Genomic DNA, 18,895 nt, shown 5'->3' with positions numbered 1-18,895 from the left:
CCAAGAGACCTGTGACCGCTAAACACAGGAGCTCCCACGGAGGCTCGAGGGAGACAGCGCTGGAGGTCATGGGCAATGGGGGTCGTTAGGCTCTTTCAATATTGGCTTTCCTCCCGTTCCTCCTCCTTTCCTTTTCCTCCTCGTTTACCTCTGAGAGCTCTGGAAGATTTCGCACCTCTTATGTAATCTCACGCCATCACGCTTCGGCTCTCGTTTGCTAGTATCACCTGAGCAAAGAACAACAATTGTTCGCCACTTGCTCCTCATGAGTCCATCATGCACTCAATCCCTCCGAGAAGAAGCCCATCTATCGCTGCGGTGCTGAGCTCCGCAGCATCCGCAGGCAACCTCGATGCGACCGGGCCGTTCAACGGCGATACTTAGAGTCCCTACGAGTGCGGAAGCGAACTCAGCCGTAGTACAAGGAATTATCCATTGTTCTGCTTCTCGGAACCCTCCGCGCTCTGCCCGGTTTTGGCCACGACGAACGTGACCTGCCATTTTCTGTCCTGGGTGATCCTCGAGGCGGGTAGCCAGAATATGTTTTTCTCTCTCCCGTGTCGCACAACGAACTCGACCATTTCCTCATCGGATGCTGCAGAGGCCGACGACGGACTCGTGACGTTTGTGGCCCTGAGTTCCGATTGTCGAATTACCTGCATCGTAATCGAGTTCGTACAAACTTTCCATCGAGCTCTCCATCGGTGGTGAGTTCGGTCGGTCTATTCGGTGAATAAAGAATCGCTCATATGTCATACGAGTGGACTTCGATCTCGACAGAGGCCACGGAACTCACCAGATCGTCATTGTCGGCCGCTTCGATTATGTCGCGAACCTTTATAGTCCTCACCAGCGAGTCCTTCCGTTTTATTGCGGTCGCACCGCCGCCACCATCATTCGGTATCATTTCCAGTGTTACCAAGTCTTCCGGATCGATATCCTCGCCTAATGGAAGAGAATATCATTCCACAAATCATATTTTCCTCCTTGATATGGTACGGTAGGGAAGAGACGACTCGACGCTCTTCGTGCTCATGGAGCGGGCCGACCCGCTGTCGGCATGGCCGTGTTGGCCTTCTGACGCTCGAATGACACGCTTCCGACAATGCGACTAAAACTTTAGGCCGGAAGGCGGAAAATTATTCATCATGGGAGTTCTCCAAGACCGGAATCTCGATCGACGAACAGACTCTTGTACCTTCAGGAGTCTCTTCGCGGAAACGAATCGGAGGCTTCGCCTGGTTTGTCAGTGTCGAGTTCGCTCGGAGGCGACGCCCTACCCCAAGGTCGCCGCGCCGGCTCGAGCGTCAACGTCACCCCGCTGCAATTGCAAACTGCACGGTAATCCTCATTACATGCATGAACGGCATGACCGGAAGGGAAGGAAGAGAAGGCTGCTGAAGACTGGCTTTTCGGGGGACGCAAAGCCTTCGATCGCCAAAGGAGATTGCGATCGCAAAACAATCATGAATAAAAAAAAAACATACGGAAGGCGCTCTGGCGGCGTAGCGCTCAGGCGGATAACTGTTCTTATGTATCTCCGAAGTATTGTTTGCACGTTCGCCATCCTCGGGCTGAGAAACAGCGACGGCAGCGACGCCGTGAATGGCTATCCAAATGATTGCCATCATCGTGGAGCCCTTGACTCGTTTGCCATAGGAGTTCTCTGAAAAGAGCGCGCGGCAGAGACGGCTCCAGCGTAAGTGCGTAGCGAGAGAGAGTTCCCTGTACGCGGCAATCGAGATGGATTTCTCCGAAACTGCGGAGTTGTATGTATCAAAGAGCCGTCATCGTGTATCATCGTGTTCAAGGATGTCAATTGACATTCTGAGAGAACATCCTCCGCGTCGCTTCGGCTTGTTTTGCGCCCAAATGGACGATATGATGATGATGATGATGTCAAACTCTGAACCAGACTTCATCTCGCGACCATTCACTGAAGCGACAATATGGAAGCGGAACGGAGCCGCCGCCGCCGAAACTGTTCTGCGATCCACCACGTGAAGCTATGTGCTACACAGAGCTGGGAGCTTGATCGCGCCGCCGCCGGTATAGAATTTTTCCGAAGCGGTGAACTTTCCGCGGTCGAATCTCTTGGCAAAACCGACCGGCGTCGACATGAACAGCAACAATAATAACAGCGCCACCGTCAAAGACAGATCGCCAAAGAGTTATTGCTCGCGTGGGAGTTCAGAGCGTCTGGCGTGGGGAGCCCAGCGGGATCTTGACCTGATTTGGACAAACTTTAATCTCCCAGGCCGGGCTCCACGGCTTCATATCGATGTTGTGCGCTCGTGTTCAAAAATTTCCATTCGACTTCCCCTTCCGCGCATATGTCCAGCGCATCGCGACCGCCGCCAACCTCGGTCGCCTCGTTTTCCGACTCACCGAGAATTCCTCTGACGACTTTCGCTGATGATCTGGAAGTCTCAGAGCGGATTGACTCGCCGGGATTCGGAGCTGGTGCCTCCTCGACGCTTTCCTTCGGGACCACGGCAAGATCCCCGCTCTTGTTCCATTGTGCTCTTTTTTTCCGAGCGGATGCCGTGGTCGCTTCTTTGGGCTGAGCGCCTCGGCTCGAGGATTCTTGGTTTGTAGCGATTTCGTCGACCTCCTTCTTCTTGATGTCCGCATCGTCGGGGTTCCGATCTTCACGAGACCTCAGATTTGCCTGCGTATAGGCGAATCGTTAAATCAGAGAGGAATTAGTTCTCCGCGCTAATGGCGGCGGATTCGGTCGATGCATCGGAGGACCTCGATCCCGTCTACGATTTGCTGCCCGCAATCCTCGCCTAATCCGCGAGGATGACAGACGCTTTGGCAACGCCGTCGTGTTGACGTAAGCCGAAGTCTCAATGAATATATGACTCGCTTGGCCCCCGTAAGCCGAGCTCGCGATTCGGTTTCTCTTTAATGAACTGCTCTGTGCTGAGAGTGGAGAAAATATGCACTTGCGAGAGAGTGGCTCCGGAGATGGAGGTGGGCTTGAAGCTCGACCGAATCGGCTGCTGGGCATCCGAACACATCGAATGCAAACAGAGAGGTGCCGATCCTTGTCAATGTACATATGAACACTACTCCGATCATAGGTACCTAATAATGATAATAAGCAGAAGAGTGCCTATGGGAACGGTGATTTCCGGCTGAGAAAAGCCGCTGTTGAATTCGGTGCGTCAGTTTCAGTGCTTACATTTCGAAGACCGTCGTGTTCGTCCCCGTGCGCTGCAAAGTCAACATGCATCACTTTGTAGTCTTGTGGCGAATGTAACAACAACATGATGGGAATCCAATCCGTCTCTTGTCAGAGACGCTTGATGCCGGGAAGAAGAGAGATTCGATACTCCAGGGAAAGTTGCGAGAAAATAAATTCGATAAGCTTCTTTGTTGGGGGATTTATGATTCACGGTCATGTGAGTGGGTGAGAGCCGCGTTTCCGCAAACAGACCTTCTCGTCCCTTGAGACCTTGGCGCTTCAATTCGACAGTGACAATCTCTTCCCGGGTCGATTCGACTGGAGTGGTCGCCACCCCCGTCGAGGACGTTGTGTTGGCCGTGTTGAGCTCCTCGACGCGAACTTCTTTGATCTCCTCTCGCTCCTGACGGAGGCCGCCGGTCACAGCGGATGATTTTTTCTGCGAGTCGGTCATTTTTTTCGAGAGCTGACTCCGAGCAGCAGGCTTCGAGCACGGCTTCGTCTCTGCTTCCGGTCTCCCTTCTGAAGACGTCGCCGCGGCTCTTGTCGATGCCGCTGTGCTGGTCACTCTGCTGTGGGCTTCGATTTGTTGCGATTTTGGGCATTCTCTCGGGTCCTTCTGAGCGGCTGCATCTGTTTGTCCCTCTCCGCCGATCGTTGGAGATTGCTGGGAGCTCTCCTCGTCGCCGGAGACCACATATGGAAACATGGCCGATTTCGCTGCATCGCTCCCCGCAATGATTTTCGATGAAGCCTTGGCAGACCTTGATTTCGAGGACTTGGCGGAAACTGTCGCGGCCGTGGTCACTGATGCTGCGTGCACAGAGAGAACCATCAAATCATAAGCAGGAGCATGTGCATCGAGTGAGGTGAGGTGCTTCGAATCGACCGGGGCCGAGAACGAAAGGTTGAGGAGAAAGGCTCTTCCGCTTACCGTGAGCGTTCGCGTCTGAATCTGTAGCCGATGACGCTGCCTCGGAAGAAGGCTTCGAGCCGGAGGCGTGACTGAAATAATTGCGAAATCATTCATCCTCGAATCGGGAGGAGAGACAGAGAATTGTAGAGATTGGACCTTCTAGGAAGGAAGAGAAATCCACGAGAGCTAGATGATTGAATGGAGAAAAACACTGTGCCACGATCCCGAAAGCGACGTCGCTGGAACCCGACTGAGAGAGGGTGCAAGGGAAAAAATGACGCTTTTCCCTTCAAAATATGACCGGTGCATGATTCTGGGAGTCTCTAGAATTTTCCGGGAATAAAATAGCGACGGAAGAAGCCTATCGTTAGACTCCATTCAAGCCCGAAATTCCAGAATAGTTAGTACTTGCTCTACCTCGAATCTTTCGACTTGCGGAGAGGCGGTTGTTTATACTCCTCGCCGATTTTGCTATAACTTTGTTTGCCCCCGTTTTTCCGGAGGTATGAGAACGGCTTGCGTTCTTCGCTTTTCGATTTTGGCTCATCCTTTTCGACATCTCTCTCGGATCCGGGACGTTTCCTGCTCAGACTCCGGGTTTTCCGAGTGGGGAGTTCTGTACGCTTCGTTCTTGCCCCAATTTCAGCTTTTGCTTCCCGAGGATCGCCGTCAGGACCGCCATCTGAAAACAAGCAGCGAAAATTGCGCTCGAGCATCCGTCGGTTGTTGGTGCGTCTCAGGAATTATCGAATATTGTATTCATGTCCGAACTGTGCATTCCATTCGTGCGGCTCAGGAGCAGCAGAATGGCTCCCGAGTCCCGAGGGTTGCGATCAAGCATCCGGACCTTTCGATGCAGTCGCAGCTGCGTTCGCAGACGGAGGTTTGCTCGACTGCAGCTGTGTTCTCTTGCCGAGTGTTATCTTTTGAGACCGGAGAGCTCCCTGTTTCTCATATTCAGTCCCTTTGGCAGTTTTTGTGGCAGCGAGAGAAGCTTCCTTAATGTTCGTCTTATTGTCCCCAGCTTCCTCGGGAGAAGTTTTCGTCTCGACGGCATCGATTTCATCCGGTTTGCCGACCGAAGAGGATCTATATCGAGGCAGAGTCGGTTTGCTCGGAGGCTTGAGGCCCAACGATCTCCTCGAACGATTGTCTGCAACCATCTTCGACGATTCCAGAGGTGCGGCTGCGGTAGCGCGCGATGTGGCGTCATCCTGGTACTGGCCGATCCGAGGGAGAATTCTTTTCTGAGTGGCGCTCACCGCTTGCGCGGAAATCGGTGTTTCTTCGAGGATTCTCTTCTCGGCTGGTTTTATTTTTCTCGAACTCCCGAACGCGGTCTGTTTCGGTGGCGGCGACGGCGATCTTTGCGGTGTTACAGCTGGCCGATGTACGGAGGGCAATGTAACAGTTTGGAACGATGACGGCCCGCTCGAGGAAGCCTGACTCCTTCCGAACGCCGGGTCCATGGGGGAGACGCTACTCGAGGGCGCCGACGAATAGTCGTCGTTCGCAGCCGACACGTCCCGCAATTGACCGTAAAGGTATTTCTCGAATTCGCGGAACGTGTACGACCCGGTGTAGTCCCTCATTCCAGGCGCCAAGACCTCGTGCCGGAAATGATCGACCATTCGCTTCACGAGGACGTTCTCGTTCGTTTGATTCGAGCGGATCTGGTTCCGTTTCAGCTCTTGCAGCTCACTGAACAGCTTATGTTCCAGACGATACCTGCAACGGCGATTCATATTGTGTTGTGGGTGTCCGTGTTTCATCGATATGAGAACGGCGAACCAAAGAACTGCTCTACGACCAACCGACCGACCGTTCTATATCCGATGGATATTAATAATAAGCCTGGACAGGAATCAGGGCGGAATGGGCCGGAGGAAGGCCCTCGGACCGGAATGATACGGAGTAGGGCATCGAGACGGATGTGGCCGGCAGGCCGGCCGACTGGCTCCCCGCCCGCCGGGGATGGGGCATGGAGACGAGCCGGCCACACAGACAGGAAATAGGAAAATCATCGACGACATTTTATCAGAATCGATCCCTGTGCCCGGACTCTCCTCAACTTGTTCGCACACGGATTCAGCCGGTGCTCGAGCTGAGTCGATGCTTCCAGCATTTTCGATAAGGGCGCTGCGATAATTTGATTTCTGAATTCAATTTTCTCGGTTCCGCGGCGATGTTGGCGCTCGCATCGAAATGTTTGCCTATTCATCTTGAAGGAACCGCGCTCTGAAGTTTGAGGAGAACCCATCTCGAAAGTTTGCGCCGAAAGTTTTTCCCGAGAGCTGTCTGATACGAAGAACAATACGTCGCTCGCCTCCGTCGGACCCGAACTCACCGTCGAATGCTGTCGCCGACGGTCTTGATGACGTCTTCGTTCTGCGGTTGTCGAGCTGCCAGCGATTCCAGATCATGGATCTTTCGGAAGACTTTACGCGGCCGCGTCAAGTCGGTGTCATCCTGGTGCGTCCTGCGGGAGAAAGGCGACGTGAAAAGAGTCGAAACGAGCGCTAGAATAGACTCGAGTCCCACAACACAGAGCTCGGTGTTAAATAGCTCCGAAACGACGAGAGTTGAATTTGCAACGCTACGGTCTTGCCGCTCGCCGTCATGAATTAGATTAGAACCCACCCTCCAGCTGTGGGCGGCAGAGCCGTGGCCGCGGCGCCAACAGAAACCGGCTCGCCAACCGCCTCCGCAGTCCGATGATTCGCTTGAGCTGTCCGTGCCTTGCTCTCGGGACTCTCCAAATTGGCCTCTGTCCTCTGCGAAACAAAACGACGGATGGCATTCTCGTTCCAGAGCACTCGAGAGCTTCCGAGCTCACTAAACTGATCTAACGGAATAAACGAGTCGACACTCTGATCGGGCTGATTGGAGCACTTAGCAGCAGCTGCATGGGCCCGTTGACCATCTCTCGAGCGTCCCGAACTTCGGTTATAATTTTCAGTCGCGACAAGCCGACGGCAAAGCTCGGGACGTCCCGGGCCTGGCCTTGAATCCCGATCAGACTCGACGGGGAATAATTCTGCTAGGACCCCGCGTTGCCGATCGAAAATTTTACACTCCGCGAACGACCTCCAAATATCTCACGAACGAGCCTTAAACATTGATCTCCCCATGGCGTCGAGCGAGAGAATGGCAGGATGGAACTTACAATGAGCTGCTTCTCGATGCTCGAGAGGACTACTTGCTCGGTGACCGCCGACGTAATGTCAGGGATTGGCTGCTCTGTCGGTGAACAAGCCTCGCTGTGACCTCGTTCTCCTATGAGTTCGAGGTCCACAGAGCTTGAGCTCCGGCTCTCAGCAGCCACCGCCTCAGCCTCTCTGTGGTGGGAGGCAGCGCACTCTGCATTTTCCGACACGACGTTACTCGAGTCTTTTGCCATTTCCGTAGTTGGCAACGCCGCCCGCCGGATAGGACTCGTTGAACGATCCACTTTGTCCGAGGCTCGCCTCCCGTCGGGGGAATCTGCTCTCGGGAGCGACGAGCGTCGTGAGCTAAAAATGGCGAAACTCTGTCACTGCGAATATTGGTGCTCATCGGAGCTATCATTGACATGACCGTGAGGACGGGTGTGGCTGAAGCGTGGTCTAATCTGCTATCTGTTTCGAAGTGAGTGCGAAGCTCCTTCCCCGTCATGCGGGACTGCGCCTAACCATGCGATGCGGGCTCGCGCCGGCCAGTGCCCGTCGCGCATTAGCTGCGTCCGCCATGCGGACCTAAGACATAGATTCCGAAAGACGCTCACCTCCTAGCGTCGGGCGTTTTGATAGATTCCATCGTTAGGTCTGTCATAGCTTCTCCGTCCACTTTGACACTCTGCTGAACGGGACTGCATTGGGCGTCCTTCTGACTCTGACCCTGGGTTTGGACTCCCGCAGATTCACATTTAGCGTATGTGGGTGACGATACGGCGTCTCCGGTTACGGCGACCTGTTCACCCTGGAGGCATATTTTCGTATGGCGTGGGAAAGCTTCCATTCTATGAGTTCCAGTAACTGATATATGTATGTAGCACCGATCGTCAAATTATCGCTCGCTGATTCTTCCATGCATTCACCGAGAAACCGGATTCATTCACTTTGCGAGAGATGCCTTTTCTATGAGTCGAAACAGCCGTGTTGCTCACCGTTTGATCACTCCGAGGTGCGTTCCAAGCTATGGGACTTGTGTTCGAGTCGCGAAGCTCGGTGATGTCTCCTCCAATCTCTTCAGATATTGAGACCGCTCCCGTGAGGAGCAGCGTGGTGAAGACCGCTGGAGTGCTTTTCGGCGAGGATGTCGCCCGAGGTGGTGTATTTTTATCCAAATCGCCACCCAGCTGCATCTTTTCGGCCGGGGGACCTTTCAATGAATTCTCCTCGTATGCGCTACCTTCGTCGACTTCATTGTCGCCTTCGACCCTGTAGTTCTTGAAAATGATCGGTGGCTCTTTAGTCGGTCGGAACTGATATTCCGCAAGCCTCGGCGATCGCGAATCCCGAATGGAAGTAATTACCTCGTCGGCCACGTTCAAAGTTTCGGCTGAAGACATTTTCCTGATGATATTCCGCTCGTGATCGACTTTGAGGTTTTCGCTGGCACTTATTTCCTGAGATTTGTCGAGAATTATTTCGCTGTAGCCCCGCTGACCAATGAGCACGTTTTCGTTCTCGTCCCTGACCACGTGGCTACGCGAAAGAAGAATTACGATATTAATCTGATTGAAGGGGACCGGTAGCTCTGTGGGCGAACGCGGAATGATAGACGTATGGAACTCGAGGTTATTCCTCTGCGAAGGATCAGGAGCGTTGCGGAGGACCGCAGAATCACAATACCATCGAGGAATATCAGGGATCCGGGACTTGTTAGCCAGCGGGAATCCACCGTAGGACTCACCTCTTTGACGGGTCCACGGAGATTTGATCCGTTTCCCCTTCCAGATGAGCGAGCCCCAAGTTTCCCAAGTAGACGTTGGTAATAATACTCCGGGTGCCGTCTTGCACGGTTTTCGAGACGAGAACTTGATCTTTCCGAGGAATTTGCGGCGAGTTCAGCAGAACCTGGTGAATAGGTTATATTGGAACTTATTAACTCTGGCCAGGAACGTCCGCCGTCCACGGATCGAGGAAGCCCCGACTGGAAGGGGATTTCCTTTCAGAATTGCGGAGCTCTCCTCCTTCGGAGTTACCTGGACGTTGGTTACGTTCGGATCTTGGCTCTTGGACGTGTCATAGTAGCCGGAATCCGTGTGAGCTAACGAAGCATCCATTGATTTGGCCGCACGTTCCTCCATCGTTCTAAGACCTGTTCGACGGGTTCTGCAGCTTAGTTTGTCAACGGTGTCTCTGTCGACGCTCTCATCGGGGTCGGACTGGATGAAGCTGAAGATGGTACCGAAAAAGTAGACAAGCAGACCACGTAAGCAAAGAAGTTCGACGCAAATTCCGCTCCAGGGACCAATAAGGTGGGCTTGGACATCTGCTGTGTCGTTGCCACTAGACAGCTCAGCAGCGATCCAGGCACCCGGCGAGCGAGCCGCCTTCGCAGCGCCTCGGGAGCCAACCTCGACCGTCGACGCCGTCGACGTTGTCACCGAGGCTCCTATCGTTGAGACACGCGGCGACGTAACTGATAAAGCAGCCAACGGAGGGGGGGCTTGAGAAGAGAGAGAATCGAGCGATGATGATCCGCGAATTCAATCTTGCGGCAGTCCCGTCTCGTGCAGGGAATCTCTCTTGACCCGCGCTCCAATGAATCCCTCGGTCGCAAACGCAGCTCAACCCGGCTCACGCTAGACGACGGAGTCGCTCGAATCGATCCGGGGATTTGCTGATAATCCGAGGGTCAGCCATATTCTCTTCCGAAGCGTTCAGCAGCTCTGTCGGGCCCGTGGACTCGGACGGACGTTCGAGACAGATGCTCCATCGAGTTCCGGAATCGGAAGACTCGCTCGAGGTTCGACAATCAACAATGGGAATTGATTCCGGAAAACAGCGCACGCCAGGTGAATGCAGCCGCCTGTACAACCGGATCGGTTATTCCTTCCCAAGCTCGCCCGTCCCCGAGCGCTCGTTCTCTTCCTGCCCCATGAGGGGGAACCGTCCGAATGGGATGAAAAGAAGTCCGTACACGCGCGACCGGTATTTATAAAGCCGCCGCAGCCGCACTCGCCGCCTGCTGCCGCCGTCGTCGTCACTCGTCCTTGGGAACCCTATCGGGCCTCCGACCCTATCCCGACGAGAGTATCCCGTGTTTACACTTGGTACACTTCCAAAAACCCATACGTCGCTTAACATAAGTTCACTCGATTCTGGATTGCGCAGTAGTTGTATACGCACTTGTGTTGGAGCCAGCTTTCAACATCATGGACATCCGTGATTTTCGAAAAGGGGAGCGCGCCGTGCAGCACAAGATATTTCGCGACTGCGGAGTTGCCTTTCGAGAGAGCTGCATCCAGAGGGGTCATCAGTACGCTCTGGAATAGATAGAAGGGCTAGCGACAGACCGTTAGGTTAGCGGCTCGGGAGAGGTCGCCGTCTCTCGGGAAAGCTTTGACGGCGATTATTTTCTGAACAGGACGCCCGCCCAGCCGTTCGCTCGCTCGCCCGCCCGAAACTAACCTTGTTAGTTCGCATCACAGGGTTAACGGTCGCTCCGAAGTCCATGAGAACTTTGCACATTTCGATACTGTCGGAGAGCGCGGCGATGTGCAAGGCGGTTTTTCCGCTTTTGTTCGTTGCGTTGACGGACGAAGCTTGATGTTCCAACATCCAACGGACCAGTTCGCGTCTCCCTGCAATTTGCCGCTGGCATTTTATCCTCGTTTGGACACGGGTCAATGTCACGACGTCGTGCCGCGATGACACGGTAAATACAGTATGGGTCTCTCTCGTCAACGGAACATTCCTCTTTCGGCATCGATCCCCGAACGCAACATGAGCACCGATCGCATTCGCTGCCTGGGAGGACGCCGCCGGGGCTCTTTTTCCGGAGAGTTCCGAGCTGCGCTCCGAGGGCGGAAAAAACGCTAAACGATTCGCTTTGAGACGCAGCTCCCCGTGAAACCGAAGGTTCGAAACCCACCTGAATACACCGCGTCGTGGAGGGGCATGTCTCCTTTGGCGTTACGCACCCAGAGATTCGCTCCGTTGTGGAATAGAATTTTCAGCGTTTCGAGTTGTCCTTTCGAAGCTCCACAATGGGATGCCCTGCGATTGAACCATATTAAGTGCCAGGTCTCCTCTTTTCGCCGTCGCTGGCTGAAAGCGGCGCGGCGGTGCTTACGTTCGTCCTTTATGATCCTGGAGGTTCGGTTGAGCCCCGTGCTTCAACAAGAGTGCCGTGCAGTCTGCGTGTCCCAGACTCACTGAATAGAACAACGGCGAACAACCGTTTAGATCGACAACATCTACGGACGCCCCGCACAGCGATAACAATGTCTCGACGCATTCGGCTTGTCCTCGGCTCGCGGCACAATGGAGCGCTGTAATCAGCATCGAACCGTGAGCGGAAACTTCATGAAAAAATCATCAAAAAGCCCCATCCCTGCATGACCCGGCAGAAAAGGAAGACTCAAACAAAGCGTCAGCTCACCGGTCAGACCGTCTTTATCTGCCGCGTGTACGTCCGCGCCGGCGTTGACAAGTTCTAAAATGGCGTCGCTGGACGCTGTGGCACAGTAGGTCTTCGAGGGCAACGTTTCGCCGGACGCGGCCCAAAGCAACGCCTGTCTGCCGTCCTGATCTTCGGCATGAACGCTGACGCCTGGATAACGGTCGAACGGAATCACTTATCTGTCGGTCGGCAATCGGTGCCGCTCCGGAGAACGTTTGAATCGGCGCGACGCGGCGTCAGAGCGATGAGTACGGGCCACAAGGGTCTACCAGCAAGTGGGGCAACGATGCAAATTGATGGGAACGACAGTCGATCGTCGTCGCTGCCGCAATCGACGCGGCAATTGAACGGCATCGTTGGCCGTTCTCGTATGTATGTATATGCGGAGAACTTGGAAATGATTGCAGGGAATTTTCCTTCGGCCGTTTATTGTTCTTTCCGCTCGACTCCTTACCGAACGCGATGAGTTTCCGGAGAACGTGCAACGCAGTGGCGACGTCGTTGCCCATTTCGGAATTCGGTGCGCACATTTGGGCAGCGTAATGCAACGGATGCGCGCCATTCGACGTCCGCCGTGGAAGGATCTGCGCCTAAATCGACGAGCATCGAGAGGAGGTCCAACTCGCCGCAAACTGACCGGAGAGAGAAAAACAAGCGACCTTTATAAATTTCATCCCGCAGACGACTTGGCTCATCCACGGAATTTCGCGTGGGTACGAAATATTCTCCAGAGACGGGAACTCGAGATGAAGATTTTCTCTCGGGGTCAGGACCCGCACGCGCGAAATTTCGCGAGCTGTGATTGTATCCGCAGGAGAGCGTAGATAAAACATCTCCCATCCGCTAGGCACACGTAGTCTATCTTTTAATGAGTTCGTTGGCTGCTATCTTTGTTTCGCACTGGGGCTCGCCCGCCTTAAACACACCTGTGGCCCAGTGGACGCATGTGTGCCGTTCGTTATCAACGCAGTTGATGTCAGCACCTGAATGATGGAAAGAAGGATCTCGATCAACATCCTCGTCCGTTTTCTCCTCGTCCAGCGCTTCCCCTGTCCCGCTGCTTCCCCGTCGAGACATGTGGATTAGAGTTTTCGGAAGTGACTTTCACAGGTCGATCGATTTCCGGAAAGCTCTCGGACCCACCTTTGTCAATGAGATACATGGTCATGGTACGATTTCCGCTGATGACAGCGAAGTGCAGTGCAGTGTATCCGTCCTCGTCTTGAACGTTCAACAAACCTAGCAGAAGAAAATTGAGTAGGTACTCCGAGCTCCCGGACGGAAAGTTTCCCATCGGATCTCATCGGTCGCTGGCATATCCATTACCTGGGTTAAACTGGAGGAGAAGATCCGCGCAGGCCGTTGATAGATTTTCCGCGCAGTAGTGCAGCGCTGTTTTCCCCGTGCGATCCCGGACAGTCACAGCTTCAGGCTGCAAAAGGATTTCGGTCGAGAGTTATTCCCCGGGAACACGGTTTCAAGTCGAACGTTCACGAGCGGAGAAGGGCAGCGGCCCGACGCGGCCGAGCAGAATCGGAATCGACGACTCGAAACTACGCGGCGTCTATTCTCGCTCGCCCCGCGCCATTGACGGCTCCGGAGTTGCCTCCTCGCGTGAGATCGTTGGGGCACTCGCTAACGGCATCATCGTTTCCGCATTTCCCGGATCGAGGGCCGAACAGATCCACAAATCATCTCGGACCGTTCATCAGAAATAATACTCTTGATGAAAGTTGATTGATGCTTGCTCGCTCAACTCCCATCGTCGATAAGTCTTCATATGTGCATTCACACGCTCGCTGGATCAACTGTTCATAACCGTGCATCAATCATCGTGCTCGAGAATTCGGCCTGGGATGGAACGATCCAATAGAGACATGGCAGCGAGTCGTTAGGAAGAAGTAACGTTTGGGAAAGTTTGAAGTACCTTCCTCTGAAGAATGGGCTTGACCTCGAGTTCATTCGCGTTTTGACAAGAGAGCATAAGCGGAGTCACTCCAGAGTGGATGACCCTCTGAGACTCGGGGCCCAGACGGCCAGCTCCGCCCGCAGCCTCCTGGAAAGAGGATGAAATGTTAGAGTCGTGACAGTTTCATTGCCCGTTTCCGGGGTCGTTGTGTGCATTCGCATGACCGCAAAGCTCCTAATCCCGGGATCGCTTCTACAGATGGCTCAAATGCGCTCATTCTCGTCGCCCGTTCTCCCGTAGTAGTGATTCGGCAGTTCTCGAAACGACCGGAGCCTACCTCGCAATAGACTTCGTGCCCGAGACCTACGTACGTTCGCGCATACCACTGCGCGGTAGCGTCTTCTACCGGGGCCGGGGGAATAGAGGAGAATTCTTCGTCGGGGGACAGTGCAGTGAAGAGTATGCAAACCGCCGTTTATTCATCCCCGCCTCGGAGCTCAGAACTCGAGGCGGGAACACCGTCACGTGAAGATCATCATCGGCCCCGTAAGAGGCCGAGCAGCGCGAGCTGTTTTCCATTGAGTGCTCGCCGGCCGCAGGAAGCATTCACATGTCGAATCACATATCCTCGGGGAAAACGCTCAAAGCCTCGTTGACGCTCGTCGCCAACGATCAATTGTTCATCCTTTCTTCGGTAAAGTGACCAATTTAAGCAAGCTGCATCTACGCCGGGACGCGAATCATGGGCTAATCTATTGCACCCCGGGGCGCTTTCGGGCATAGATGTGGCAAGCTACCTGTGAAGTCAGCAATGAATAACTCGAGGCTTTCAGACACCGAACAGGCGCCTGGTTAGCTTGCGGATGACCTCGCCTCGATCGGCCAGCCGGGCAGGCTATGCAAAATATTCACTAGACCCATAGTCCGGAGTCAGCAAGCTGAACCCGCCCGTGCGGTAGCCAAAAGATGCTCGTCCCGCGTCGATGACGTTGATCTGGCAGTCGACTCGCTCACGAAATATCATCCGAGTCGTTCAGGAGCTCGACTGCACTTTCTGCCCGGTACCGTCATTTCCGTAGGACGATTCAGGACGCCTCGCAGAGATCTGCGGACTGAGCTCGCCGTGAATTTGCACAAAAAGCGCTGCGCCCCGCTCTTCGAATGCTGCTGTTTGCCCTAACTAACAGTCGACGACTCTCTGGAACTGGAATGGATTCGATAAGACTGCACGAGCCTCCCGGATTCCTTCCACCTGATAATTTTTTCCCGACCTCGCTCTGAGCGGCTGTACGTCGCACTCGACTTCATTGGCAAGCACAGAGACTTCTGCTCTAGAGCCGCAAGTCTTAGTTAGTCGAGATACAGACGGCCTTCGGGAGCTCTCTGCTACTCTTCCTGCAACTGAGAGTCGGAGTGAGGACTCCCAGGGCATGGACGGAATTTGCTTTGCGACTCGGAGTCAGACTCGCTTACAGACGATGTCAGCATCTCTCCTCAGTCTCTCAGGGGTCCCGGAGCTTCCACAGGAGCCATAGATGAACGAGAAAAATGGGACGCGAGGACCATTTGCATTGCATTTCTGAGGCGGTGGAGATCTTGTAGTAGACGCCGCGGCTCTCCCCTTCACTTGTTGACGCCCGCTATGCCGATGTCAGACCGTGGTACTTCGTCGGTAGATACACGCGTTCGTACCTTCCTCGAACAAGAGTGCAGTCGTGGGTCGACGATGAGATGTTCTCTGCGTCAAAGTCTACATGGCATGCTTTAGAGAGCTAGCGAAAATCCGCTACGGACCTCGCGTACTCAGCTCAGTCAGGACTTGTTGACAAGTTGAAGTGAGTCCTGGCGCGTGACATCGGCGCTCCAATATCCTGTGCCCTGCGACAGGCACAAGTCGTCCATCCAATTCAGAGAAGTTAAACATCCGACTATTCGAACGCCCGTAGCGAACGATTTGAAAGGGGGAATCAAGCCAAAACCGATGCCCACCCAAACGGAGAGCCCGTGCTGCTTAACTAATCCCTATCGAGCCGCGAACACGTCGTCCTTCGTCGGGTTTTTGTGTACGGCTCGATACTGAATTCTGGAGCGAGCTCGAACCACGGCGAAAGACAAATAGAGGCTTTTATTACCGGCGACAGGTGAACACGACTGCAGGGCCAGCCTCAAGGGTCGTGACAAGGAACCCAGACCCTACGTCCGCGTTCCCCGCAAGCATTAAAATTCACTCCGGGCTCTCACGAGAGCGTAAGCTTCACGCACCGAGGATCTGAGTTCTTCAGTTGTTATCGATCCTGGAGATCAGTACCCCCGAGCGCCTATTGTCTGTGCCTCCCTAATTATCTTATTTCGAAACGGTTGGTCCGATTCTACGCTACGTCGAAGATTCGGGGAGAAAGGATCCCGGGTCCCGGTAAAAGAAACAATACAGTAAAAGCTCGTTACTACGAACACGAAGGGACCGACGAAACTGGTTCGTTGTACCGAGTTTTCGCTGTAACGAATGCCGCTCATCACTATCCCTATGGCGAGCTGGCCAAAGGAGGAGAAATTCCTTGTTCGTTGTACCGAGAAATTCGTTGTAATGGGGGTCGCTGTAACGAGCTTTTACTGTATATTCATTATATTCCTCATTTCGAAACGTAATATTCGTTCGGTTCCAGCTTCTAGAGGTCCACGCGGGTTGGAAAGTCCAGGGGCTTCACATTTTCTCTTTTCGCCAATCGATCGAAATGGGAGTATAGAAGAGAAAAACTCGCAGGTTATAAGAGAAAGGCTCCGGTCTTGGGGCCTGCACGTCGGCCTCGGAGAGAATAGCGCCCCGGTGTTCTTCGCTCTTCCTAACTTGGTCAGACAGGCCGAGGGTCAGTCGGTCGCTGTTGGCTCTGAATGGATTCTCTTTGGTCGCCGTTGCAGTCTCGCGTCCCGTCACTGAGCTCTGCATAATTTTCGGACTTCGCTCGAATGAAGAAGGAGCTATTGCACCGAATAGTCGCGTACGTTGATTTATCTACGTGACGTGACGTCAGTCCGACCCGCTGACAGACCCAGTCCCCGTCACTGATTCTATTTCCTGTTGCGCAGACGCGATGTCGCGGCGCGAACGTACTAGCTCTGCTTCAACACGGTCCTTGAAGCCGAGTGAGCTACCATACGAATGCTCCGCCGATTGGTCGGCAGTGACGAGACTCCCGACTCCCCCCTCCACGTGGCACAGAAGAGCGTTCGCAGCCTAACGTTTTTGATGACAAAAAAGACTCGATTCAAGGGAATCTCGAAGCTGACGGAGATGTTCGCTCGTATTATTGCCAGCGAGACGATTGCTTGTGCAGGACACGGATCGTGCTGGTGGAATTAAGCCGAATATGATGCACACTCTCAGTCAGGAGCTTCGAGCAGGCGCTCCGTTAGATCGACACCAAGCTCCGGTGTAGACTTCCCGCAGCTTTCATGGCTAAGCATCTCGACCACAGCTTTGGTAAGAGAAGTATTCGCTGAGGAGAGAGCCTGCAAGAGGGTAAATGCGGTGACAAGCCGCACTCCGATTGGCAGTCTTCGATTTTACCCGCCGCGGAAACATTCATTCCCGTCTGGGAGTCGATTCCTCAAACCTGGAGGGTATGCGTCCGCGAGTTCATTATTCTAGTCTTCGGAGCTAGGACTATGCCTATTAATTATTGATTCGTTTTGGCTGAGACTCCGTCTCGGTGCTCGAGAATTCTCTCTCGACGCTTCGATGGAAACTGGGAAATGCGAACCCGCAAACGGTTATGGAAATGTCGTAATCAGAAGCCCCAGGTGAATCCGATTTAGCAACATTCGAAAATCAGTTTCCACACCGGTTCCGCTGGTGGCGAACCCGAACCTTGATGATTCCTCAGCGTCGCCGCTTTCAGTACGGCCGCGTGCGAGACCCTGATAGCGGAATAACAGTTCGAATTCCGAACACGATCAAGGAATCGCAGCCTTCCTCGGCGTCAGCCCTCACTCGACATCTGACTGACTAGTTCAAAACATCTCCGACGTTTGTTTCCTGTGCAGGCCGGAGACTCGCGAGCGTGTGTTGCATACTGCTCGAGATGGAACCAGGAAAGAATATCCCCCTCGAAAAATGGAAAGTACGGAACATCGGCCAGACGCAGCAGCAGCCGCAGCGAACTCATCGCCAGAGCCCTCCGCGGTTCTGGAACAGCCCCAGAGGTATAAGGTCTGGCTCCGAGTGAGCTTCTTATCGGATTATCTTGGAACGATCGGTTCTAATTCTCTCTCGGAACCAGTATTTGACGAACTCGCTTCCCCGACGTCCTCCGAATGCCGAGAAATTGGAAGCCACCGCCACTCCCAGCTTAGCGAAATGAGACGGATGAAGAAATGAAAAGTTCCTCTCAGACTCCTTCGGGAGGACTCAGCTCGATTCTAAACTCAATTAGCTCAACGTTTGCGCCTCCTCTCGGGGAAGCAGCTATGTAACCAGATGACGCTCCGTCGAATACTCATTTTCCCTCTGCTGTCTCATTGTCTGTCGCTCTCCCCTAGAAACGATTCCAAATTTTCCTTACGTCCCAGAGACGAGCACCCCACGAATTGTCCGTGCCTAAGTAAAAAAGCCGAGACGATAATAGATCGTCCCCGGCAGGCACAGTTAACGCCGATCGACAGCCGTAGGCAACAGGAAAATAACGTGATGAATGGACATACGAAGTAGCCGCACGATAGTCGAGCGGATGTGCAACGCACGGGTCACGTACCGAGCGATCCGGACGAGGCGCGAAGACGGCGAAAGAAAATCGTTCCAGGGGGATCCGGCGGCCCGTACTTTCAAAGAACGTTTGCGCCCGATTACGTAGGTCGACAAAAGCCTCAAATGGGCGACAGCGAAAGTGGTGGTTTCCATGGCCTGAATGCAAACTAGAGGATATTTTGCGAAACAGACCCGAAATATTCAGCGGGTTTCAGACAGACTACAGGAGCACACAGCGTCGGGAAGTGGTTTCTTTCAATCTTCTGGCAGCCACAGATTGCGATTTTACTTCGAGCGAGATTGGCGCTAGAAATTATTACGGGGAAATCACGCGGGAGAGAGCAGAGACGCCGGGAGACGAGGTAGCGAGATAAAGACTCGACCCCAATGCGTCACTGTAAGCGGAGACTTCTGCGTTCTCGGTCTGGAAATTTGTATGTAGGAGTACAAAGATAAACCAACGCTGCCTTCTTCAGTATTGTTCTGAAATGGCCCTCCATGATGGATTCTCGGGCCGTGCGTCGA

General features: G+C 53.8%; 1 protein-coding gene across 1 annotated transcript; it reads right to left on the bottom strand.

Moving 5' to 3' along the window:
- Positions 1–428: 428 nt before the first annotated feature.
- On the bottom strand, positions 429–14,700 carry LOC100897866 (uncharacterized). The gene is given in 26 exon segments (XM_029113040.1): positions 429–656; positions 797–945; positions 2,389–2,671; positions 3,191–3,222; positions 3,446–4,006; positions 4,128–4,198; positions 4,527–4,791; positions 4,957–5,837; positions 6,457–6,588; positions 7,873–8,066; positions 8,254–8,535; positions 8,623–8,794; positions 9,003–9,166; positions 9,295–9,487; positions 10,445–10,581; positions 10,727–10,899; positions 11,190–11,314; positions 11,391–11,589; positions 11,700–11,870; positions 12,175–12,283; positions 12,285–12,352; positions 12,647–12,703; positions 12,864–12,959; positions 13,047–13,152; positions 13,627–13,776; positions 14,695–14,700. Coding segments are annotated over 26 exon segments (5,004 nt in total).
- Positions 14,701–18,895: the final 4,195 nt, after the last annotated feature.

The sequence above is a fragment of the Galendromus occidentalis genome, unplaced genomic scaffold (assembly GCF_000255335.2).
Source record: "Galendromus occidentalis unplaced genomic scaffold, Mocc_1.1 scf7180000075986, whole genome shotgun sequence".
NCBI lineage: Eukaryota > Metazoa > Arthropoda > Arachnida > Mesostigmata > Phytoseiidae > Galendromus > Galendromus occidentalis.
The sequence above is the reverse complement of the archived record's forward strand: the minus strand, read 5'-3'. Positions and strand labels throughout refer to the sequence as shown.